This window comes from Aspergillus campestris, assembly GCF_002847485.1.
Source record: "Aspergillus campestris IBT 28561 chromosome Unknown P168scaffold_10, whole genome shotgun sequence".
NCBI classification, from domain to species: domain Eukaryota; kingdom Fungi; phylum Ascomycota; class Eurotiomycetes; order Eurotiales; family Aspergillaceae; genus Aspergillus; species Aspergillus campestris.
In genome coordinates, this window is record NW_020194345.1 from 554,896 (window position 1) to 577,726 (window position 22,831).

The window sequence follows — 22,831 nt, forward strand, 5'->3', positions numbered from 1 at the left end:
CGGACTAATTGTCCATGACAGCTTGGCCTAGCCAAGCTGGCGTTATCTGGGTTGATACGGGGTGGCTGCTGCCGCGGGGAATTGACACACGCCCTAGGAAAGAAGTCAGGTCCGGGGGTCTTGCGTCTAGTATCTTCCTTAGAGGCGATTGATGGATGTAGATAACAACTCGGGATGCCTCTTTATTGGAGGATTCGGTTTGATGGGGATCGTCCGTGGCTCGATTTAGTTTCTTTAAGCGAAGTGTTCTATGAGGTGAGCTTGAGATCAATATAATGGCGTGTTGTATACCAGATATGGAAAGGTATGGTACCAGTATTATGCTTAACCAAATCTTATGGGTGCTGGGAAACGCAGACATTGTGAATCACATTGGTGGGTTATGTGTCCGTCAGCCATACATTCCCGTCGCGTTTTTGGGGTACGTTTCATCAGGCGAAAATGACTGATATCTTTGGAAGATGCAACGGATGAATGGTCCGAGTATGAGAGGGCGCAGGATGGATAAGAGGTTGAGTTGGATGAGGCCATTTGATCCTCCCGACACGTGACACTACATACAACAACTGCCTATTTAGGTAATCTAGGGCTGATAATTATGGAATCATGCTCTTCCACTTTAAACAACCTGCAGCGGTCAGGGGTTGGGTGATATTTGAAATTTTCATGACAGGCTACCTACTACTTAATTTGTGATAACTTTGCAGCGAAGAGAAGCCATCTTCCAACCATTAGGCTGACTCGTGGGTATGAGAGAGACAACTATCCGTATTTCCCGGCCCGCTGGCCGCTGTTCGAAACCCCAGCCATGACCCCGTAGCGTTTTTGTACTGCGCTGTTAATCCTTCATCTGGGGAGCCCACAAGCCTGCATCTTCGTGCTCACACGCTACGTATGTCAAGCACACAATACAAGATCTACAACCCATACACATCATCCCATTATTCACTATAACAACCAACATGGCATCAACTCTCCACCTCCCAACTCGTAATACAACACCGTCTCACACCATCCTCTTCCGGTCCTTCTATTCCAGTCTCCTGCGCCATCGGCGACACAGGCACCCCCCACTGCACGGCCTTAACAGCAGCATCCGTGTCCCCCTCGGGCGAATGGCAGGCGGCTGAAACGACCCAGCTCGACACCGCAAGCACCGGCATCTCAGGTTTCAAGCGGCGTCTTGCCATAACCACGAAGAGGATTGTAGCGATGATTAGAGTTGCTACAACTAGTATCATCGCGCCTGTGGAATAAGAGCAGCTCGTGACCGTTTGATCTTTTAGGCGGACTGGAGTCCCATCAGGGTTGAGCTCGTAGCCGTATGTCATTACCGGGTATATTGACTGGGAGAGAAGCCAGTGCAGAAGAGCCGATATGGCCATCAGGGGAAAGGCCCATTTCTAGGGGTCGATGAGCGTTAGCTTCCATCTCGTCAATCTCATCTGTTTTCCCCCCCTCTTTTGTTGTTTCTCGCTCTTCTTTTCTCGCTGCTTTTTAGTCGTCTCATCGCTCCAGTAGAGAAGTATTTACCAGGGACATCGATAGATAGTAAGTCGAGCGTTGCTCGCCGCTGGGAACTGTGACCCGCAGACTTTTACGTCTGTGTCCTATCTGGTTCCATTCCCTACTTAGTAACATGCTCGTAATGGTGCTGTTATACCTATATCGACACATGTTAGTGCTCTATAGCCTATGTGTCTATCACTATTCAGCCGGGGGGTTCTCACAAAAGATAGAGCAGCGACAACACAAGCTGTGGGGTGTTTGCTAGTAGGAGCATCGGAATAACTGGGTAACGGTTGTACGTCTCACTCCCCCCAAATCCTATGGTACTCCACATAGCATCTGAGTTCCTCTCTTCAAGGTTCTCGAAGGAACTCAGACCAAGACGTTGTAGCCCTGTCAGCATAAATACTACACTCAGTACTCCGCCAATCGCGATCACAAGGACAGTCAGCCACCTATTTTTTGAATGAATTATGAGCGCGCAATTTGCAGAAGTAGGAGAAAATTATTGCTCACACTGTTAGGAACCACGTGCGCCGCGCCTTGCTCATTGACTGGTACAAGCAGTTATGTCGGAGCTTGCGCTGCTTTTCACGTTTGTTAAACAGACCAGACGCGTGTATAGTTTCTGGATCGGGGTCTTCCAAGAAGCTAGCAATGGCATCTAGAAAATGTGAGTTGGAATTGTAGCAGAAAGATGGGGGGTGGGGGCTGGGTTTCGTTCACTAACCCCCTAACGTGACAAGCGTGTCCCTACGGCTGTCTCTTATGAAAACGACTACCATGCAAATTGCTTTGACTAGGTTGCAGAATATTACCACCGCCATAAAATAGTAGCTCATAAGCAGGTTGCATTGCGGAGGGGCAGGTCGGCTCAAGCAATGGGAGACTTTCACTCTGCCTTCAGGAACGTCAGGAACGTCGGGTACAAAAATAGTCCAATTTGCAGGATCTACTTTTTCCAAGGACCAGTCCAAGCACGGCTTACACTGGTCGTTCATATACTCAAGAAGGGGGAAGCAACATTGCCAGCTATAGTCGCCCCCGTATCCTCCATTGCCAGATTCTATAACTTGTGAAAAGTTCTTCTCGAGGAATTCGTGAGAAGTATAGTCTTCTAGTACAACAATGACGTCCGCTCGGTTCATAGTATGCTCTACCGGATAGCTTTCCAGACATTCAAGAGGTTCTAGGCGTTTGTGGCTCGTTAGATGGTCTCGCATATAGGCGAAATTTGGATTGCTGCCAACTTGGAGTTGTTCTGGCGTAGTGAGAACAACTCGATACTGATAAGCGCCGAGTGCAGTGGAGATGACCGAGTTATAAAATATATGCAGTGGAAGCGAAGTGACAAGCAGTACCAAGCATAGAATGAGCCGAACTCGTGATATATGAAGCAGATTGCGGAGGCTGGGGACTCCGATGTTCAGGGATTTACCGCGTAAATGGGCTTGATCCACCTCGGCTCGTGTAGGAGACACCAGTCTTTGCTGTGTGTAGTTACTGGCACTTAGGAGAAGTGTACTGAGTATATTGATGACCAAGTGTAGACCATCGCTATATTTCTCAATTGTGTCACAGACCTGTTTTCACTGCCCCGATTCCCTCTTCGAGCTACACAAGCAGTGTGAACATCCTGCGGTATTGGATTTTGGCGTCTTAGACATACCTCCAAACTACCATTAGCCACGGCCCAAATTATTAATGTGAGGTTTAGCACAAATACTACAGTAGCAGTAAAGGCGGACCAAAAAACCCCTTCACGCCACCCAGAGAGTCGGGTTCTATAAAATGAGTGCAACCTGGAGGGAAGCGACTTGCCACGGCTGCTCTCATCCGTAGACGACAGGCCCTTCAGTGTACTCGACCTCATTTCGAGATGAAGTACTTCGCATCACGAATTGGGACCAGAGACCTCCTTGGTGGAGGAAGACGATGTTAGCGACGAGGGGGGTTGAAAAATGTAGGAGGGTGACTAAATGCGCTCTTCACTCCTTGAGCACTGCCACCTTTTGCTCAAATGTAGAGTGAAGATCATTACTCCAAAGAGACGTGATCTCAGCCTTCCTGTGCTGTCTACCCTATGTGGTGACTGACACGGTCTCTTGCTTCTTTCACCTGGCGCTATGGCCTCATTGTCAACCGCGGAGGGATCATTTCCTGGAGGACTGGTCGGCAAGATATTGCGCTGTATTTGGTACAGTTATACCTTGCGCTGGATGATATTTCCTGCAGGTGCTATAGTTGTCGCAATATTTTTGGCCGGTCCGAGACCAGAGCTGATAAGCCAATTCTCTATGTGTAGATGCCTGAATGATTCCAAACATTCCATTGCCAATGTGTTAACTACTAGCTTGAGATCCCGTATATTCTGAAGATACACATCGAATTGATTGTTTAGTTGGGTCATTGTGAGATGTGTGCTACCTAGATATTGCAATTGTATCGAGAAAAAGGGATCGCTGTAGAACCATGTCGTTTGACTCTTTGAAGTCGATTTGACTATCAGTTCCAACTAGTGAGACTATTCACGAGTCCCAACAATGGTATTCATACCCGTAGATTCGAATGGTTTCAAAAAGGAAAGGATGCTAGTTTCCTTCGATATCAATTATCAGTAACTGATAGTCAGGATATATTTGGCTAACTCAATGTATTCCAGCATTCGGTATAAACTAACAAAACTTCTGATGCCAATACGGGATTACCAATGCAATCAAGCTTGTCCATTGCCTTATTATCCAATCGCTGCAAATGCGCCAAATTCATCCTGAGATCATCAACGCCATATCTTCATGCAGATGTGATATCGACCTTGTCCTTGTCTATCAAAGGTTAGCGCTGCCTGTGGTACTTCCACGTTAACTCAGTGCATGTTGAAAGGAGTACCCACAAAATGCAATATGATTCTTGATCTTAATCGCGGCATCATATGGGCGAGCATAATACCATGCGGCGTCGCGGATTTTCTTATCTATATATTCGAGAAGTTAGTATATCTCCGGCCCTCTCGTTCGAAACCCAATCTTTCACCAACACAATGTAATCGCATTGGATTTGAAATTCTCACCTCCGATCACGACGTTGTAGTATGAGGCATCTCCTTTCCAAGGGCAATATGTGGTCATGTCGCTTGGTACGAACAGGGACTTGTCTTTGATGGATTCGGGAGGGAACTATTTTTCAATCACTTCTTAGTTTTTGATTTCAGATTCCTTAAATTCTTCAGTATGCGTCTGGGTATATACGTAAATGTTCCCCTCCACCGTCTCCCATGTATCAGTTTCAGCCAGTGTGGTTCCGTTGAGGGATGCTGTAGCGAGGGGCATTCTGTGCGTGTGATGTTCGATGTCCCTTCCCAGGTATATTGGCAAGTTAAAGGGACAAGAGAGAGATCAAGTAAGGAAAAAAGAGAAAAGGGTTGGACTGATGAAGTAAGGGAGCTGGCAGACACTGAGTTGTATCAAGTGACCACTGGGCCAGGCACCGCGTCTGGGTGCGGGGAAATGCTGACCAGGCAAACAGCTCGATAAACAATTCCCCGCATGACAGCTCTCAATAGAGGTTGACGACGTCCATTGATGGCTCCATCATGTGCTCTACGCCACAGCAATCTTTCAAATATGTCTGGTCGCTGAAATCGCTACGGCGCAGCTTGATGAGTGTTTGGACAGTGAGTTTCTTTGACTCCCTTCCTGCCAATAGGTGTGAGATTTAGGTGCTTATGTCAGGGCTGATAGAAGGTGTATTACGTCCGCAGTTGGCTAAGTATTGAAGATCACAAGGTGAAACAAGAAGGACAATCAGATATCAAATTACTCAATTAAGAGGGCACCCAAATTGCTCATCGTTGGCCGAGGTTATGTGGTGAGTAAGGCAATCTGCTGGTGTGAGACCATATTTTAATACTCGGGCTGGGGTATCATACATGTATGGAAGAAGGCTCAACCATTGCCTACGTGTCAGATTCCGCGCGGTGCACATTAGGATGGAGGCCGTCAACAAAATGCGAAACGACAGGGTCCAATACATCCCCCTTCAAGGATACCAGTGTCAGAGAGCCCTCTACTGAATCGCCCGGGCCGGCTCGACGAAGGTACGCTGACATAGAGCCATCAAGACGATGTCCGGTCGCCATTGTGCCGGCCAACGAACCTTCACCGCAAGCCTTGCGCAGCCCATGCGGGAATTTGAAGAAGTGACCATCCAACTCTACCCTGGCAGGCCGGCCAGGGCGGACCTCAACGGCAGTCGTTGTCCCAACTTGCCCAGCTAGTATATATGGCTCGATCGAACACCCCGGCAGCAGAACATCGTACTGTGCGACGGGGACGGTAAACGGGAACGGCAGAGAAAGGTCCACCGCAACGGATGTATGCACGTCACCAGCCCAGGTTATAGTATCCTTTGGTCTGGGGATCTCGATCCCTGCAACCTCCGCCTGTACCAAAGAAGAAATTTCGCCGCCTGCAAGATGGTCAAAATGAATTTACTTGGGCACCAGGCCCTGAAAACCTACCCTTGTACTGCACGGTCAGGAAAAACTCCTGTCTCCCTATATCAAGCCACCCGGACCGGAGATGCACGTTAGCCTTGGCGAGAATCCCACCGCCCTTCTGCTCTTCCCAGTCAATCGGGCTCGTCGGACTACCCCCATCTGAAACACGCTTGATATCTGACAAAAAATTCAAGTGTGTGGAATGGCCGTTTCGAACGTTCACCTGGATTCGTGGGAGCGATGCGTTGATCGTAACGATGTGCCCAAGAACTGGCTGATAGATCTCCAGCGTATCACCCTCACGGGTTTCCACCTCGCTGGCAACCCAGGTGGTAAGCCGGCCTACTCCGCTAATCCATGAACTTTTTACCCGGTCGGCGTCGGTGAAGAAAGTACCCTTGATTCGTGCACGCGACCAGTCCTGCCCCGAGGGCTCATACGTCAGGGACTCGATGTGGAATACAGTCGCTCGTTGCGCATACACCTTGATGATCGCCGGGAGGGCAAAAGCTAGAACGAGGATCGCGAGAACAGTCGTGGTTAGCAAGATGATACACCCCACCACCGACCATCGCCGTCGATGGGATCTGGCGGTTGGGCGCCGGGAATAGCGATGAGGTGGCGAAGACGAAGGCAAAAGTGGAGATGCCTCTGATGGTGGTTCCCAAGATACTCGAAGGTGGCCCAGAGAAGTAAAGGGAGCCGGGTCCCACGTCACCGGTTGTTTCGGCGAGCTCAGGGACGGAGAGTCCGGGAGGCCATGGTTTCCCGGGTCGGCCATATTGAACACACAATTCGGACTGTGATTACCGTTACCTCAAGGGATTGACCGTAAATGGAGATCGATGACCCATCGAGATAGACTGATGGAGAAGCAGCGGTGGGTGGATCGATGGAAGGTCAAGAAGGGGGCGGGGGCCATTTCGCTATAAATAAACCGGATCATGTCAGCAGCAGTGGCAGCCCCAGGCCAAAACACATGGCCGCCAAGAGCTCACGAGAAATCAAGCTTCAACTTCTCTGACTTCCTGCAAATAACCTTACAGAATACTTGGGAATTTCCCGACGTCCATCATCCTAGCACTGCCATGATCAAAGGGAAACAACAAACGACCCAGATTCCTGTTTGTCACATTACTCCAGACGGTGGGGTGTATCCACATGCTTTTTTTGACCCAAACTAATTCATCTTAGCGTGCCATGTTGGGAATGGGGCGTTGGATGGATCCAATGATATATTGGCACAGCCCCAGCCAGGCTAACTACAAGTTGCTGATACGAAGCCCGACGATGATCGGCGCAACGAACGAGCCTTGTCTGTCCGCCCAGGGTTCGATAACGCTAGTCGCGACGAAATAAAAAAATGGAAACCATCCGCCGTTTGTTCACGACCTGTTATTGTTTACCATCGCCCTCCGTTCAGGGCATCATCCACCATGCTAGGCTTTAATAACCCACTGCCGTCGTCGATGGCCAGTATGTCTTGATGAGCATCCGTCCGTATCCAGGGGCGTTGCTAACGTCCGTATAGGCGAATGCTCGAAGGCCGCGAAGATCCTAGAATCATTCATCAACCCCAAAGATACGGCTCGGGATGCAGCGATTCCAAGCAAGGTGCTCACAGAAGCCAAGGTAACTAATTCGGTCATGTCCGAATCGAACGGAATTCTAACATTTGGTCCCTAGGGATTTGTGGTTTTCTCGGTTTTCACCCTCGGCGCATTGGCCTCGATCAAATTTGGCTCGGGGTTAATCGTGGCCCGGTTACCAGATGGAAGCTGGTCCGCCCCGTCCGCTATCGCGACTGGGGGGCTTGGAGCAGGTACCCATCTGGGCTTGGAGCTGACGGACTTTCTTCTCGTCCTGAATACGGACAAAGCGGTCGATACCTTTTCCCGAGCAGGTGCCCTCACTGTGGGAAGTGACTGCTCCATGGCCCTAGGGCCGTTCGGAAAATGCTCTAGCCGCGACCAGGCTGGTCTGTATACCTATTCCAAGGCTCGCGGGCTCTATCTCGGACATACCTTTGAGGGTGGTGTACTCCTGGAGCGCTCTGATGCCAACAGTAAGATGTACGGCAAGCGGGTGAAAGCAAAGCAGGTGCTCAAAGGGGAAATACCTGCCCCGCCAGAGTCCAAACGCCTGATAGATTTTCTGAACGCCAATGCGCCTCTCGCTCCAACTCCTTCAACTTCTACGACCAATGTCACATCAGTGGGAAAGCCGCCAACGCCACCACCACGGCCCATGGCCAGTCCGCACCTGGGCAATCCACACTCATCCAACTCTATCGGCCATCCCCCGTACTCTCCGGGCGCCAGTCCTTACTCCCCAGATTCATATCAACATCAACCTCACCCACCGCAAACCTATTCACCTCAGCCCTATCAGCACCAAACTCACCCACCGCAAACCTATTCACCTCAGCCCTATCAACATCCGTCCGAGCCGCCCCCGCCCTACTCACCTCAACCTTACCCAGGCTATTCCCACTCACCGAATTCTCACTCGCCCCACCCTCATTCACCGAATCCTCACTCACCCTACTCCCACCCGTCCCAATCCTACCAACCTCCGCCAAACACTGCAGAGCTACATTCTCACTCTGCCCCGCCGCCTCCGATTGCGGAACTGGACAGTACCAGTATCCCAGCAATTTGCGAACTCCCAGCCGACAACACCCCACATAACCCGTCCGGCCAACAGCCCAACTATAACCCGCCGGCTTCTCAGCCGTCGCCGACGGGCGGATATTTCTCGGGAGGCGCCCAGTCTCCGACTCATGCAGCGAATGGGCATCCTCAGGACGGTCATGCGTCGGGTGTTCTGGCTGCTAGTCAGGACACTGCATTCTCGCCTACCGCGACGCCCGCTCCGTTGATCATCCGGAAGCAAAGCGATAACAATGTCCCCTCGAACCTAGCACCGGGGCGGTCTGCCTCATCGTCCAGCAATGGCAATTCGCAGGCCAATGCGCATGCTACGCGCAGAGATGAGCTATTCTTGTCTTGAAGTTCTATGGCGTGGGAGGTGAGCCAAGCGGAAGGCACTGGAGTGGTTCAACTCAGGTTGGTCCGATAATGGCACTTTCCTGGGAGTCAGAGACCAGTGAAATAAGAGGAATGTGACTGGAAGATATTATACCCGATGTTAATAGTGCAATATAGTGCTTTTTATTGTGCATACGATTTGTATTCATTTAGGTAATAATTAATTAGTTTGATTGGTGTCATATACAAACCCCAAGACAAGCCCCAAGGACAGGAACACCAAAACACTGTCCACACTCCCAGTAGTCACAACTCATCACTGCTTCCAAATGCTCATATAATCCAAACCGCAAAACCAAACGGTTCTCCAAGAAAAATGACGTGCAGATCCACCAAATATCTTATCACCCCAAAGGTTGCCATCCCCGGACCACAAGGTCCCTGCGCGCCTCCGATAAAGCACATCGCATATCCACCCCTCATTTTTTCCACAAGTTCATTGATAAAAGATAAATATAGCAATCATGGATAGCGACACGGACATCGACTTTCTCAAAAGAAGTCATGACACCAGGTCAGAGACCGTGTCGTCGCGCAGGCTGTACGTCAGGACTCTCCGCTCTCAGCACTGCGACATCGCCTTCCTACCGACCTACCCATATACCTAGCTAGCTAGCTAGCTATAGCTATGCAAGTCTAACACCCACAAAGCGCAGACCTCCAAGTCCTCCCACTCCTCGTCCTCGGCTTCGCGACCTACCAACTCGACCGAACAAACATCTCCAGCGCCCTAACAGGGGGGTTCTCCGACGACATCCACGTCGACCAGAACACCATCAATCTCGGTAACCAGCTGATGTTCCTCGGCGTCATCGTTCTCGAGATCCCCTCAAACATGCTCCTCCCCATCGTATGTACGCCACCCATGTACATCAGCAGCCCTCAGCAAATTGCCGCTAACACCAGACCAGTTCGGCCCCCGCCGCTGGATAGGCAGCCAAGTCCTAGTATTCGGCATTATTGCCGCACTACAAGTCTTCGTGCGTGATCGGACCGGTTTCTTAGTTACGCGCGCTGTCCTTGGTCTTGCGGAGGCCGGTTATATCCCCGCTGCGATGTATACTCTGTCGACGTGGTATTCAAAAGAGCAGATCACGACGCGCATCGCGGTGTTCTTCTTTGGGATGTTCGGGGGCACGGCTGTGTCGCCGTTGCTTGGGGCTGCGTTGTTGAGGTTGGATGGGAGGGGTGGGCTGGCTGGGTGGCAGTGGCTGTTTTTAGGTATGTTTAATCTCTGTTGGCTTAAGCTGGAGCTGGAGCTGGGTGGATTGATGGCTGGGAGAGGAGTTGAGTGCTAACGTGTTGTAGTTGAGGGGGTGTGGTCGATGGTAGTGGCGGTGTTGCTGCTACTGTTTCTCCCTGAGAGAAGCGAAGAAGACGAGGAAACAACGGCGACCAGCTGGACAAAAAGCGACGAAACACCCACCGACAAAGACACAACCCCCCAGCAAACCACACCAGCACCACCACCATCCCCTTAACAACAGTATGGAATACCCTAACCAACACCCACAAATGGGCCCACTTCCTCGCAACAGCCTGCGTCTTCGCAACATGGAGCCCCCTCACAACATACACCCCTAGCATCATCATGTCGCTAGGCTTCCCACGCAGCCAGTCCAACGCCCTAGCAGCAGTAGGCAGCTTCCTGACTCTCCCCGTCATTCTCTTCTTTGCCTGGCTCAGCGATAAGACGAAGCAACGCGGTGTCGTTGTAATGCTCGCCATGGCGTGCTACCTTGTTGCGCTCGTCGTGCTGAAGGCACTGCTGCATGCGCCTATCGGCAAGTGGGGGATGTTTGCCCTGTGGACGACTGTCAATGGTCTTGCTGTGGGGTATCACCCCATCCATAATGCGTGGATTCAGATGAATTGTCGATGTCGGGCGGAGAGGAGTGTTAGTGTTGCGTATGTCTTTCTGTCTTCTTTTTTTCCCCCACCAACTCGAAATTTGCTAACCTGTGCTGGCTATACATAGAATGTGTACGTACATCGATCAGTACATCAAAGTTGATATCTTCATACAGGCAGTACTGACTATCTCCAGTCGTGATGACAGCCACAGGTGGCCTCATGGCGGGCACGCAGATCTTCCGCGGTGATGAAGCTTCTACACTGTACGTCTTGCTCTTTCGCTTTCCTGTGTCTTTGTGACAATATTATCACGAGCTAACTCACTCTCCACTAGTTATCCCAGAGGAGTGCTCATCATGATCGCATTGGTCCTGGTCGGGCTGGTCCTGACGGGCGTGCAGGTCTTGGTTTATATGCTGTCTAACCGTCGAAGTATGAAGCGGAGTACGGGGAAGATGTATATATTATGATTATTTGGTATTAGATTATGGAAGTCGATGCGTGTTCTAGTGTTGCTTAGCTGTGTAGTTCTGGGGTTTCGTGTGTTGGTCTGGCTATCACATCTACCCTAGGTATATTTGCTCGCTATAGTTTTGCTGTACTGATGGAGTCCTTGTTTCGGGCGAGTATTCTGCCTTCCTGGTTGGTTCTTTTGCGGGACGATGTTTGCGTTATTTTACGGGTATACTAGATGGTGATCGGATCTATAGTGTAGAGATCCATATTCTCAAGATTATCATAATATATATTAATGTAATTTCTGCTGTCTCCTCATATCACGTCTGACAGACTACACATCGAGACCACCATAGCAATACGTCTCAACAACCCCCATGAAACATCACCGATTAAGCCCCATCCTGCAGACGGATCAACCCTCCAATCACACTCTGGTAGAAGCTGCCGTCCGGACCCAGCGCTCCAGGCTGGTAATCATCGTTGAACGTGCCACCAGCGCCAGCACGAATCCTCCACACCTCCTCGCCCGTCCTCCAGTCCAGAGCCACAATATACCACACATACAGCCCGTCGTCCGTGAACTCCTCCGCCTGGGTGTATCCGTACACCAGGCCGTTCTTCGTCGAGATGATCGGCACGGACTGGATGCGCAGGTCGTCCTTCTCCCAGGCGATGTTGCACTCGCCCTCGGAGGACACGTCGATGCGCGCAACGCCCGGCGTCATCTGCGTCAGGTTGTTCCATTTGCCGTTGAGGGTGCCCGTGTCGGCGTAAAACAGCGGGGGCGCGTTGTACCCGTTGCACAGGTACACGCTGTACGTGTCACCCTGCTTGTGAACCAGCGGCGCGATGTCGACCTTGCTCCCGGTCTCGGGGAAGACCGGCACGCTGCACACAACCTGCGACTCGGCGTCTTTCTGCGCCTTCTGGTGGTAGATCACCAGCTGTGACTGGCCTTCCTTTGCGTCCGTCATTGCGACATACTGGTCGCCCATGAGCGCGGGCGTCGCGCCTGACCCACGCGAAAACGAGCCGGGCTTCTTCTTGTCGCCCGCGTCGTACGTCACTTTCCAGTGGGTTGTGAGCGTCTTGTCCTTGCCGGGACCGAAGGCCATGAAGTACCCTTTCGCACCGGCCTTGTCCTGCTTGCCGGAAGGGCCGGTGATGACGTACGCGGTGGTCCCGTCCACGGCAATGCCGTTCTCGATCATCTGGTCCTCGATGTGGAGCTCGTGGATCACGCCCATGCCTCCCTTCTCGAGGTAACCGATCGTGGAGCTGTTCTGGGCCGAGTCACCGTGGCCACCATTCTCGCGCAGCCCGCCGCTGCTGAACCAGAGGTTTTGCTCCGAGTCGTACATGGCGTTCATGAGCATCTCGCCCTTGCCGAGAGTCGACGTCAAGTTGATCATTTGCTGGAGCTCCAGCGTCGGCTCCTCGTCGTCCTCATTGACCTTGATGATGTAAATCTGGCCCTCTTTGGACGTGACGACCAGCTCGTTCGTCTCCAGCATCAACTCCATGTAGGCTACGTTGAGCGTCTGTCCGTCCACCTCAGGATACCATTCCGCCTGCACACCCATGTCCTCCCCAACGGCCGCGATGCCCCATTTCAGCCCCGACAAGCTCAAGGTCGTATAGCCCACTACCATCTGACCCTTACGCGTCCACAGCAAAATGTGCAGGCCCCCAACTGCCGTGGTCAACTTGAGGTCCTTCCCAAGGGGGCCAGGGAGACCAATGGTGCCGGTGTTGCCACCATCTTGGTGCATGTTCATGGCATTGGGGCTGAATGCGACCTTGGCATCGAGGGGTTTGGCGACTGCGGGGGCGCCGATGAATTTCTCACCCTTGGCAATTTGAAGAGGGGGAATTGGGGTGACCTAGATGTATTTCCTCATTAGTCCCCCGCATTTGAGGGTGAAAACATAATAAGGGCACATACACCTCGCTTCTCAAGTCCCCCACGAAGGCCTTCCAAGGGCCCAGCTGCTGCTGCGCCGATCAGCGCGAGGATGTACTTAGCATGCATCCTTGACTATGTGTAACAACCAAGCTGTGCAACTCAATCCAGCGATCTTCTCTGGCGGGATCGCTCTCTTTAAACCGTCGTTCCCCATCCTGCGGGATGCACTTGGATCAACCGTCCGCGGTACTCGCTTAGAGATTACCCCATATCGTTGCAAAATCTCTCTGCAGATCAGGGGGGCCTCTGCGTCTCTAGGATTATTGAATGAGAACAAGATCGGCGGTGCGTGGCTGTCGTGAGTTGTGACAGGATGTCAAAGTAAGCGGTATAGCGTTCCGGGTAATTCAACGGACGATCAGGAGACGAAGCGGAGCTCCTCGGCTGGTCGAGCAGAGCATGTGACCCGACTGGGAATGGCGTTCCAGAACTTATGATGAAGAACAAGAATGGCGTGCAATGGCGTCATATCGTGAAGTAACAGAATCAGGTAGCAATTGCCTTCTGTTCCTGCATCAAACCCCTGCCTGGTTCGGCGGGTGATCTGTCTCATCGTTGAGACTTGGTAATTGCGCTTGTTTATTTATCAATGGTGCCATCGCTGATATAGATGAGCTGACTGGGTCAAATAGATTGAATCGTACTCGATATGAAAGTATGGACAACTCCTCGTGCTACGGTAGACCCACTCCTGACACTCTCGGCTATGTCAGTGGGGTCGCATGGGTATATTCCCCGATGGCATGGAACTAGACTTTGTATACGACGGGATAAGACGTCACTTAGGACCAAGGATTGGAATTCGACAAATCCAGTCTGATAACAATGCTGATTACGGATACTAACGCTTCGGTCCTTGCTGCATGATAGATGGCTGTATTGGACACCCGATGCGGTTTGAAAAAGAATGAAAATAGGGGAAAGAGCAAATCCCCAGCATAGTTTCCTTGCCCACGTCCATTTCATCAACCCAGGTCAACACCTGTGACACACTTGCGATAAATTCCCTGTTATCCAACTCCATTTTCAAAATCCCTGTCAATCTTCAATCTACCACTGTACCTTGTCCAGGTCATCGGGAATCTTCCACCCATGCGCGAGACAGACCCGCTTGTATGCGGTCACCGCCTCCTGTACGGTATAGTCGACATTGGCTAAGCGCATATCCAGCCGAGCTGGGACCGGGTCCAGGTTGGTCAAGGCCATGCGCACTTGGATCAGGATGCTCTCGATCGACGATCCAGCCAGCCAGCCCGACCCGGTGAGCAGTTCAAGGCACATGGCGCCACCCGCGGTGACGTGCCCGCCGCCGCCGGCGCTCCACATCACAAAGCGCGGACGGATGACGCGCACAAACGGCGGCGATATGGGGAACTGCGGCGGGAAGCGGATCTCCAGCACGATGCTCGTCACCCGTTGAGCCTTCATGTCCTTTGCGAGCGGTAGAGATGGGTCGAAGGTGTGCAGCTCTGCGATCCACTGGTACACATTGTCGATCAAGGTGGGATCGATGTACCAGCCGCGAAGGTGCAGGGGCTCGTGGTCCTGGCTTTTTAGAGTCGCTTGAAGACGCTGTTGGAGAGCGCGGTTTGCAGTAGACGTCGCGTACTTGGGGGCTGCCATCAGGCTCAGGGAGGATTCTTTCAAAGTTCCCGGGCGAAAATCCGTCTTGGTCAGGGAGTCTTCGAGCATCTTCTTGCGCTTGGCTGCCTCGTCCTCTGAGTCGGACGCTAGAAGGCTGCGGTCTTCGTCCAGGGTGGCTACACTGTCGTGACCATCGTCTATGATGGCTTGCCTCTTGCGCTTCTGCCTCTTGTCTAATTTCTTGAAGAGTGACTTTTTTGAGGAAGCGCTGGTGTCGCGACGGGTGCTGGTCACTGAAATTGGGACACAAATGGCTTCTCCGGTGGGGCCGATCGCGGTATATAAGGGGTCCTGGATGCAGGTAACTGTCGGCCGCTGTCTGGTGGTTTCGTTCCAAGGCGACGTGGACACTCGAACGAAGAGATAGCGGGTCTGGATCCAGTCAAGTTGGCTAACCACATAGCAGAAGTTTGAACAGTGCATGAAGGCCTTAGGGGAGTTGACGACCTCATTTAACGACACCGCCATCTGGATTCCCAGGGCACTGTTGCACCAAGACTCGACTGTGTTATCTTTGTGGACCGTGGGTACTGCAACTGTATGGGTGCAGTAGCTATGCGATGTCTCAAAGTTCTGGGCCATATATACACCGTTACCATAGGTACGGCCGTGAAGAATCTTATCGAATCTCAGGCCCTCGCGTAAGATACTGTGCCAATTTTCCACGGGTGATCCGTGCCACGCGAAGAGAGTGGGATGGCTTAGGTTCCACGCATCAGTGTTGTCTTTGACAGCTCTTACAAACCGCTTTTCCTTGTCAGGCGATCCTTGGGCTAGCCGAAACTGGAGGTAATTATCCACGCCCGAAACTTGGTGCTCGGGGTCTTCGTCCAGCATAATGCAAGACAGGTTAGATGCCACAATCCATTTCAACACATACAGCGCAGGTGGCGAAATTGCCTCTTTCCAATCAGATAGCGGACGTTCGCTACCTCCTCTGGAGCAGATAAAGGATTTCATTGAGTTGACATCAGGAATCGTGTTGATGAGCGCCCGAATCGCTTCGAGCTTCCTTTTCTTGTCCAAACTATCCAGATCGCAGTCGTATGGCTCGTATCGGACCTTGGTCGACAGCTTGAGGCCTGCTTTTTCGGTATGGGTGTTTTCATCCACCGGCTCTGAAATTGTAAAACCCGTGTCATCCACGGAAATGACACAGCAATGCGAGCGATGCATAGTTCGAGTAGATTTATCGTGTTGATCGAGAGCCAAGCAATCCCCTGGCTTGACACAAATCTTGTTATCCGTAGTTAGTCTCCGATGTGTCAGATCGAGGATCCCGTTTGGACTCGCTGCTAATCTATAATGCGTTGGTCTCTCCTTGGGTACTTTGAGGCCAAGTCCGGTTGGAAAGTCCGACAGCTTGCCAGTTGCAGCCCGCAGATAGCAGAAGCTAATTAGAAGATCAACCACATACGGCTGCGCAAGAATCTCCCACTCGATGCTGGGTCCCATGTCGAAATGTATGTATTGAAACATGCACAGTTCCTTGGAGCAGACGAATGGCTTGATAGCTTCAAATCCAGCATCGATCCTGCTATAGCACGTCAAGCAAAACTCAGGGCATTTGACAAACCGCCGCAGCGTGTATTGCATCGCGATCAATATCAACGATATCTCGGACGCCTTCGGCTTGCCCGAGCACTGGTCACTGCAGAGAAGCCCGGTTGCGGAGCTATCCCAACCGTCGGCTGCAAAATACGACTTCTTCGATAGTGTCTGGTTCTTGTCCTGACGATCGTCGATATACTCTTCGACGCCAGTCCAGGTGTAGCCGTACTCGAGCCGAAATCTGATCATATCCACCAAGCGGGAATTGAGAAGGTCTTTCATCGACTTGCCAGCCACAAATGATTTGAGCAAACTGCCCACATTTTCCTTTCGCTGCTGGGAGTTGCTATCTTGGTTGATCTCGTGGCCGAGAAAAGCTTCCTGGGCAACCTGCAGGCTCGGCTTGTAGAATTCGCAGAGCCCAACGTGGAACTGCACTCGTCCTAGACCACCTGCACTGCTGTACATCATCTTCTCGAACCCCATGTACCCCTCCGGGTAGCGGATCAACAAGACCAGGTACTCAGAAGCGAGGACATTCCACGCGTGCAAGGCCTCGGGTGAAATGCCCAGCTTGGAAACCCGACAAGCGATGCTCACAATGACGGCCCCTTCAACGTCTCCGAGACAGCCCACTTTGAACCCGGCAGCCTTGGCAGCTCGCAGCTCCAGCCGTAGGGCTTTCCTGACAGACTTACGCTCCAGCGTAGCAGTGAATATCTCGTCACCCTCCGAGTCTGTCTCGTAAACACCGTCCTCGGAGTCATCCTCGTCTGTTAGGATCGGCGACCCGGGTGGCGCATGATCATCCCCCATTTCCGAAACCAGGATGACATGCTCGATGCACTGACTGATGAAAACCAAGAAATCCGATACCTCCCGCCCGTTGTAAGACGGCTGTCGGTTCAAAATGGCCTCAAGAACAGCGTAGGGGGCAGCGTCGCCGACCACGCATGCGAAGTATGTGTGAGACCGTGGGTATTCTTCAATGTCTAACGACACACACGGGGATTAGCATACGGTGTTACTAGGGTGATGATTCCCACTTACCGATCACCGTGACCTCAATATCGAACCCGTATTTTTCAGAGGGAGCGGTATAGGTGAAATATATGGAGCTGTCATCTTGGCCCTTTCCGATGTCCGTAAGGTGGGGAAACAGTCCAGGGACACTCGCCTTCAACAGGTCTGCTCGAAATGAAGACTTCCCCATCTTTAATTGCATAGAACCCATGAAACTATTTGATCTAAGCTAGTATTGTTTCGCAGATTCCGCTCACAAAGTGCAGGGTAAAGCAGGTTAATGACTATCGCAGATAATTGTAAGATCAGAGATCAAAATGGAGGAAAGGTGGTCAGAGGGAGGGGGAGAGGGGAAGGCAAATGTGAAGGTTAACTGAACAGTGAATGAATGTTCACCATTTCCAGCCACACCAGGCTATAACACTGGAATGATGCTCCGACTGCAAACTATGGAACAGGGGAGGGGAAGTGTCCTGGCAGAGTACACTAGATATAATGTTCCTGGCAATGACGCAAATACATGTAACTTTCAGGGACGACTTAACTCTAATCCCAGGGGTCTGGATAAACGAACGGTCGAGATACTGGATTACGTTGATAGCATCATTAGATTGTCTCTGACGGCAGCAAACTATATACATGATCATTGGCATCTTAACACCTCGCAGTGCTAAAAGCCTGTGATTATTCTTCTATCATTATTCAAATTGTTTTGCAAGAATCGAGGATCAATGGTACCCCTGATACCCGGGGGACCCGAAACTTTCCAAGGCACTACCTTTTCAACTCGAGAAGCTGGATGCAAGCTGACATGTCTTTGTGCGGTCTCATCTTTGCTTTCGTTCTTCTCTCTTTATCACGGTAGTCTCACTTCTCAGCTAACAAAGTCCAGAGAGGGTGTTCGACAGCCCGGGCTTCACAGATATGGCTATATTGACAGCGGAACGGCTTCCTTTCTGATACATTTCACTGTCACATCAGGGTGACAGTGGCTGCGTTGCAGATGGCTGGCTTGTTCTCTGTTCGGCTTGACCTATCTTGTCATGAGGTGCCTTTTTGGGCTTTCCACCTGGCGAGGACGTTGAATCCGCAGATGGTTTACCTCCATCAGCGCTATCATCCACTTCGCGGTAGTCCTGAGATGGCGTTGCTGGTATCCCTGGAGGCGATCGACTAGGTGGAGGTACTTGATTCACAGATGGGCTTTCTTGGGTTCCGTCATGTTCAACTTCGTTGTGTGCAGGAGTCGGCTCTGTGGGCAACCCATTGGGCATAGGTTTTGGACTACCAAATAATCGACACCCCCCCCTACTACCTTCGTCTCGCTCATGATTTCGAGGAGCTTCAGTCGGTAGTTCACTGGGAGATAAAGCCGGGCTCTCAGTGGGCAGTTCCGCGACCTGTCGACTAGATACTGCGTGTAATTCCGACGCAGCTGGTGACTGGAGCTGTTGGTCTGATCGAGGCGACTGGGGTGAGAGGCCCCGATCCTGTGGTTCTGATGACTGATAGGAAGAAGCCCCTGGCGCTTTAATCGCGCCATACAGCGGCATGTGGGGGTCTCTGGGTGGCTTGTTCTGAGGGTCTGTGTAGAAAACATCCGAATACAAGACGTCCATCAGCGGTTGGACTTCGGGCGGTGGTCGAATCCCGCCCTGAAGAATTTTGTCGGCCGTGATATTGCAGTTATACAGTTTCCGATTGGCAGCCCTCCGCTCCAAGATCATACCCGCCTCTACTGTGGCACCACCCAACAGGCCCTTGGTCTTGCAGTAGGTAAACATGGATGCACAGCCCTTGAGACTGGCGCCGGTGCTGAACTCCGCGCTGCGACCGACCGGTCCTGTGGCGACCGAGACGTTTCCGCCTATGGTGAGGCTCCCCATCTGTGAGAATGTGCGAACGGCGCGGGCGTCGTTGAGAATGAAGACCAAATCGGTCAATTCGACTCCGAAGAGCCCGCCAAACCCTACCCCCGCTGTTGCGATGGCTGAGGGCGCCGACCAGCTTCCATTGTCTAGTCTCGCGATCATCACCCCCGATCCAAATCGCACGGACCCCAGGAACCCAGCTCTTGTCGCGGTGAAGATTACGAGACCCTACCGCCCATCAATCACTACGCTGTCATGGTAGAGGTACTGGTTAAGAAGTTGGTACCTTCGCATTTTGTAACACTTTGCGGGGAATCTCTGTTCCTGGAGAACCGGTGATCGATGGATTGATGAAGGATTCGAGAATCCGACATGCCTTTTTGCTTTCGCCTGTGATACCAAATACCGTCAGCCATCATTTCGGATCAATATTTGGGGTGAGGCTTTCCATGGGATGGCACGACTTACAGCGCAAGGATGAGGGAAAGGGATTGTGGACGCCGCGCGCCATGTTGGAGACTGATTAGAGGGTTTTGACGGTCGGAATGTTCTTATGAATGACTGTCGGAAGGTTAGACCGTCACGATGATATACAAAAAGTGAACGAGATTCAATTCAACATGGGCCCATCTCTGACTTTATCCTCGCTGTCGCAAAGCCCCCTTTCCCAGTCGCGTCAGTCTGCCTTGCCTCGTGCTCCGACCGATAATCCTGGCAAGCTTTTTGCAGAGGGGACAAGTAACGATTTGATTGGTTCTCGCTGGGGTGTTGTGGAGATATGATGCTGTTTATAGATTAGTGGTGAAAGCCACTGGGATGAAGATCCTGGGGCGCAGCCTTGTCGGAGCCAGAGAGGAGTTGTCACGAAGAACTGATTATGGTGATCGACGGACCCATTTCACTTCACTGCTTCGGGCACTTGATAAGAATTTTCTTACCCGGTCAATATTATCTCTTCTATTTCTCCGGTAAATTGCGAGATGTCTTTTTCCCAAGACAATCCCAGTTGCTCGTCCAGACTCATCCATCGCGATGTATCATCGTGTTCGGAATAGACTCGATATTCTCCACTGTGGTATGTTGCTGCATCGGCGTGGCGTGAATTTAATGCACGGTCTTCCTCAAGCCCCAGAATGTCCCTGTAACTTGAGGTATATCTGGCTACGGGGTATATTAGCCGTCGTATCGAATATGTCACCATTCAAGTCCCTTGTTTACTACGCGGACTACATGCAAGTCTTTCAGCTGTGCGGTTACAAATGACCTTGGGAACCCTGTGTCTAAAGATTATCTGCTTGTCAACTAGTGCATCTATTTTAGTGTCGAAGATGTAATTAAGGTGTTTCTGGTTTCCTCTCGCACAGAAGCATATGTTGTCTGATAGTCAGTGGATGCAACGAATTAGGGCAGACAGTAAAACGTGATCCATCACCTGACCACCAATCAAGATCTGACTTTGGTTTCGTAATTGAACCATCTCCTCAATAAACTTTCCATGCTAGTTGTGTCTCTGATTCCACGGGTTGTTTTCCGAGTATGTTTCTGGGTTCCTTGCTTGAAAAAAACACACTGCGTTGCAGGCTCTCCACCATTCGGCCACATAAACCAGGACCTCACTACTTGCCTTCATTCTGAGAATCATCTGACGGCACTCAGTGATATACCCTATGAACAAATTGTAGCCTTTGCCCCTGATAAGCCTCTCGTGGGTTCTGGGTTCGCCCAAAACAAGGAACCACTTGCTGATAAAAGAATGACCGATGCAGGTATGGGATATCCCTTACTACTATACATTCAACATTAATAGAAGGGAGAGCACAATGTCTTCGTCCTCATGTCTGAGAAAAGCTATGGACTGAACGCCTAAGGTTCATGAAATGATCGCCAGACATCGGCTTTTTCGAATTCTATACCTTAAAAACCCGGAGAATATTCACTGGATATACAGATCACGCTTGACGAATCTCGAAGGGAAGCCCCAGACTAGATATTCCAGCAAGTTCAAATCAAGCATATAACGTACTAAGCAGAACCAAAAAAGAGACACAAGACTCGTCCCGAGTTGCCCCCAATCTTCCCCACAGTATTCAGGACTTCCTCAGCAAAGCTGCTTAGGATTGTTCGGACAGCCCCCGCCAATCCAGCGAAGAGAATTACCCGGCTCGACCTTTGTACAAATCGATTTAAGATAATATCCTGAAGTAAAGCCATTGCAGTTAGACTGACAAGGGCACTTTGCGCTCGGGGAGTGAATCAACGAGTATTGATAGCCATTGTGACTCAAATGAGCGAACATGCTGTGACGCCCTTTGGGCACCTCAAAACAACCCGGGTTGCTGAGCGAGTACCCCCTTTTTTGGCAGTTGGTTTTGCAGTTTGCGTCGTCGCAGAAGTAGGCCCATCCGTCGCTTCGGGCGGTGAGGTTGTGGGCGGTTTCATCTTCGGCTGGAAGTGGCAGCGGAAGAGGAACTGGCTCTGCGAGGCCGAATCGAGCGGCCATGGCGAGAAGGACGAGGCTGGCGCTGAGGAAGTGCATTGTATGGGGGGCTGGTGATGGGATCTATTTCGTTGTCTGTGATCGTGGAAGGTTAGACTTGATGGCTTGTTTTTTTCGGAGTCTGTTCTTCTTGCCTTGTGGAATACTTGGCAGGGTTAAGGAAACCGATGGATTATGAATAATTGCAAGCAGAGGTAGAGATTGAATCTGTTTTGGAATATTCGAACGATGAGTTGTCTGGGTAGAAGTGAAGGTTCTTATAGATTTCAACCTCAGTCCAGTCGGGGTAGTTATGTTCAATCCACTACTGTCCCCAATGCAGAGGGTCGCGTAAATCCTACCTCCCATGCTAACAGTAGACTGACATCTTGAAGTCTTCCGAGTGTATTAGGTATAGAGTCCAATCTTTCGGTGAGATTTTAGCATGTCAGCGCCGCTGTTGCCTGCATATACTCCTGCCGTTAACCATGCAGACGCCCGTCTCTACACATCTCCTTCTTTGTATCCTCCCTGAACCACGCAGATACCCGTCTCTACAAAACTCCTTTTTTATATCATTCTTTAACCACGCAGACACCCGTCTCTACACGCCTCCTCCTTCATATCAATTGAAACAAGCGTGGCTGACACTCCTGGAGGAGATACCTATACCAAAAAAATATTACCAAGTGGCTTGTAACACCACTAGAGAACTAGTAATACCACCAGGGGACTGGTAATATCTCTCGAAAACCCCTGTGCTTAGGAAACTATTCCTAGTTATTTCTAGCTATCTATCTAGAGGTCCTATATCTATAGGATTATACCTTGCTAAACAAGCTTATAACTGGAAGAAATTTCTTATCCCGAGATACTTGACCTAGAATTTACATATTTATAGACTTATCTAAAGTTACTCAGAATTCTAAA

General features: G+C 51.0%; 7 protein-coding genes across 7 annotated transcripts; 2 read left to right on the forward strand and 5 right to left on the reverse strand.

Moving 5' to 3' along the window:
* Positions 1-838: 838 nt before the first annotated feature.
* P168DRAFT_283780 (uncharacterized protein) lies at positions 839-3,919 on the reverse strand (the record flags this gene model as incomplete). Its single annotated transcript, XM_024836082.1, has 10 exons — positions 839-888; positions 1,013-1,403; positions 1,534-1,663; positions 1,731-1,964; positions 2,026-2,173; positions 2,498-2,994; positions 3,093-3,145; positions 3,179-3,234; positions 3,607-3,697; positions 3,860-3,919. 10 exons carry the CDS (start codon positions 3,917-3,919, stop codon positions 839-841), a joined length of 1,710 nt encoding a protein of 569 aa, XP_024690611.1.
* Positions 3,920-4,370: 451 nt separating this feature from the next.
* Positions 4,371-4,838, reverse strand: P168DRAFT_240725 (DUF427 domain-containing protein; the record flags this gene model as incomplete). Its single annotated transcript, XM_024833729.1, has 3 exons — positions 4,371-4,483; positions 4,580-4,685; positions 4,758-4,838. 3 exons carry the CDS (start codon positions 4,836-4,838, stop codon positions 4,371-4,373), a joined length of 300 nt encoding a protein of 99 aa, XP_024690612.1.
* Positions 4,839-5,817: 979 nt separating this feature from the next.
* P168DRAFT_39906 (uncharacterized protein) lies at positions 5,818-7,121 on the reverse strand. Its single transcript, XM_024841925.1, has one exon. The coding sequence runs from the start codon at positions 6,786-6,788 to the stop codon at positions 5,988-5,990; it is 801 nt and encodes a 266-aa protein (XP_024690613.1). The 5' UTR covers positions 6,789-7,121; the 3' UTR covers positions 5,818-5,987.
* Positions 7,122-7,295: 174 nt separating this feature from the next.
* On the forward strand, positions 7,296-9,174 carry P168DRAFT_329001 (DUF500-domain-containing protein). Its single transcript, XM_024841412.1, has 3 exons — positions 7,296-7,483; positions 7,539-7,639; positions 7,694-9,174. Exons 1-3 carry the CDS (start codon positions 7,444-7,446, stop codon positions 9,017-9,019), a joined length of 1,467 nt encoding a protein of 488 aa, XP_024690614.1. The 5' UTR covers positions 7,296-7,443; the 3' UTR covers positions 9,020-9,174.
* A 347-nt stretch (positions 9,175-9,521) lies between these two features.
* On the forward strand, positions 9,522-11,381 carry P168DRAFT_298689 (MFS general substrate transporter; the record flags this gene model as incomplete). Its single annotated transcript, XM_024838292.1, has 8 exons — positions 9,522-9,598; positions 9,709-9,907; positions 9,969-10,278; positions 10,366-10,408; positions 10,492-10,965; positions 11,036-11,040; positions 11,105-11,174; positions 11,246-11,381. The coding sequence occupies 8 exons, from the start codon at positions 9,522-9,524 to the stop codon at positions 11,379-11,381; spliced, it is 1,314 nt and encodes a 437-aa protein (XP_024690615.1).
* A 256-nt stretch (positions 11,382-11,637) lies between these two features.
* Positions 11,638-13,656, reverse strand: P168DRAFT_292137 (uncharacterized protein). Its single transcript, XM_024837528.1, has 2 exons — positions 13,316-13,656; positions 11,638-13,253 (listed from the first exon to the last, which is right to left on the reverse strand). The coding sequence occupies exons 1-2, from the start codon at positions 13,400-13,402 to the stop codon at positions 11,760-11,762; spliced, it is 1,581 nt and encodes a 526-aa protein (XP_024690616.1). The 5' UTR covers positions 13,403-13,656; the 3' UTR covers positions 11,638-11,759.
* Positions 13,657-14,386: 730 nt separating this feature from the next.
* P168DRAFT_320583 (putative ubiquitin conjugating enzyme) lies at positions 14,387-21,961 on the reverse strand (the record flags this gene model as incomplete). Its single annotated transcript, XM_024840375.1, has 5 exons — positions 14,387-17,523; positions 17,582-17,719; positions 18,870-19,653; positions 19,712-19,815; positions 21,652-21,961. 5 exons carry the CDS (start codon positions 21,959-21,961, stop codon positions 14,387-14,389), a joined length of 4,473 nt encoding a protein of 1,490 aa, XP_024690617.1.
* Between the last annotated feature and the right edge of the window lie 870 nt (positions 21,962-22,831).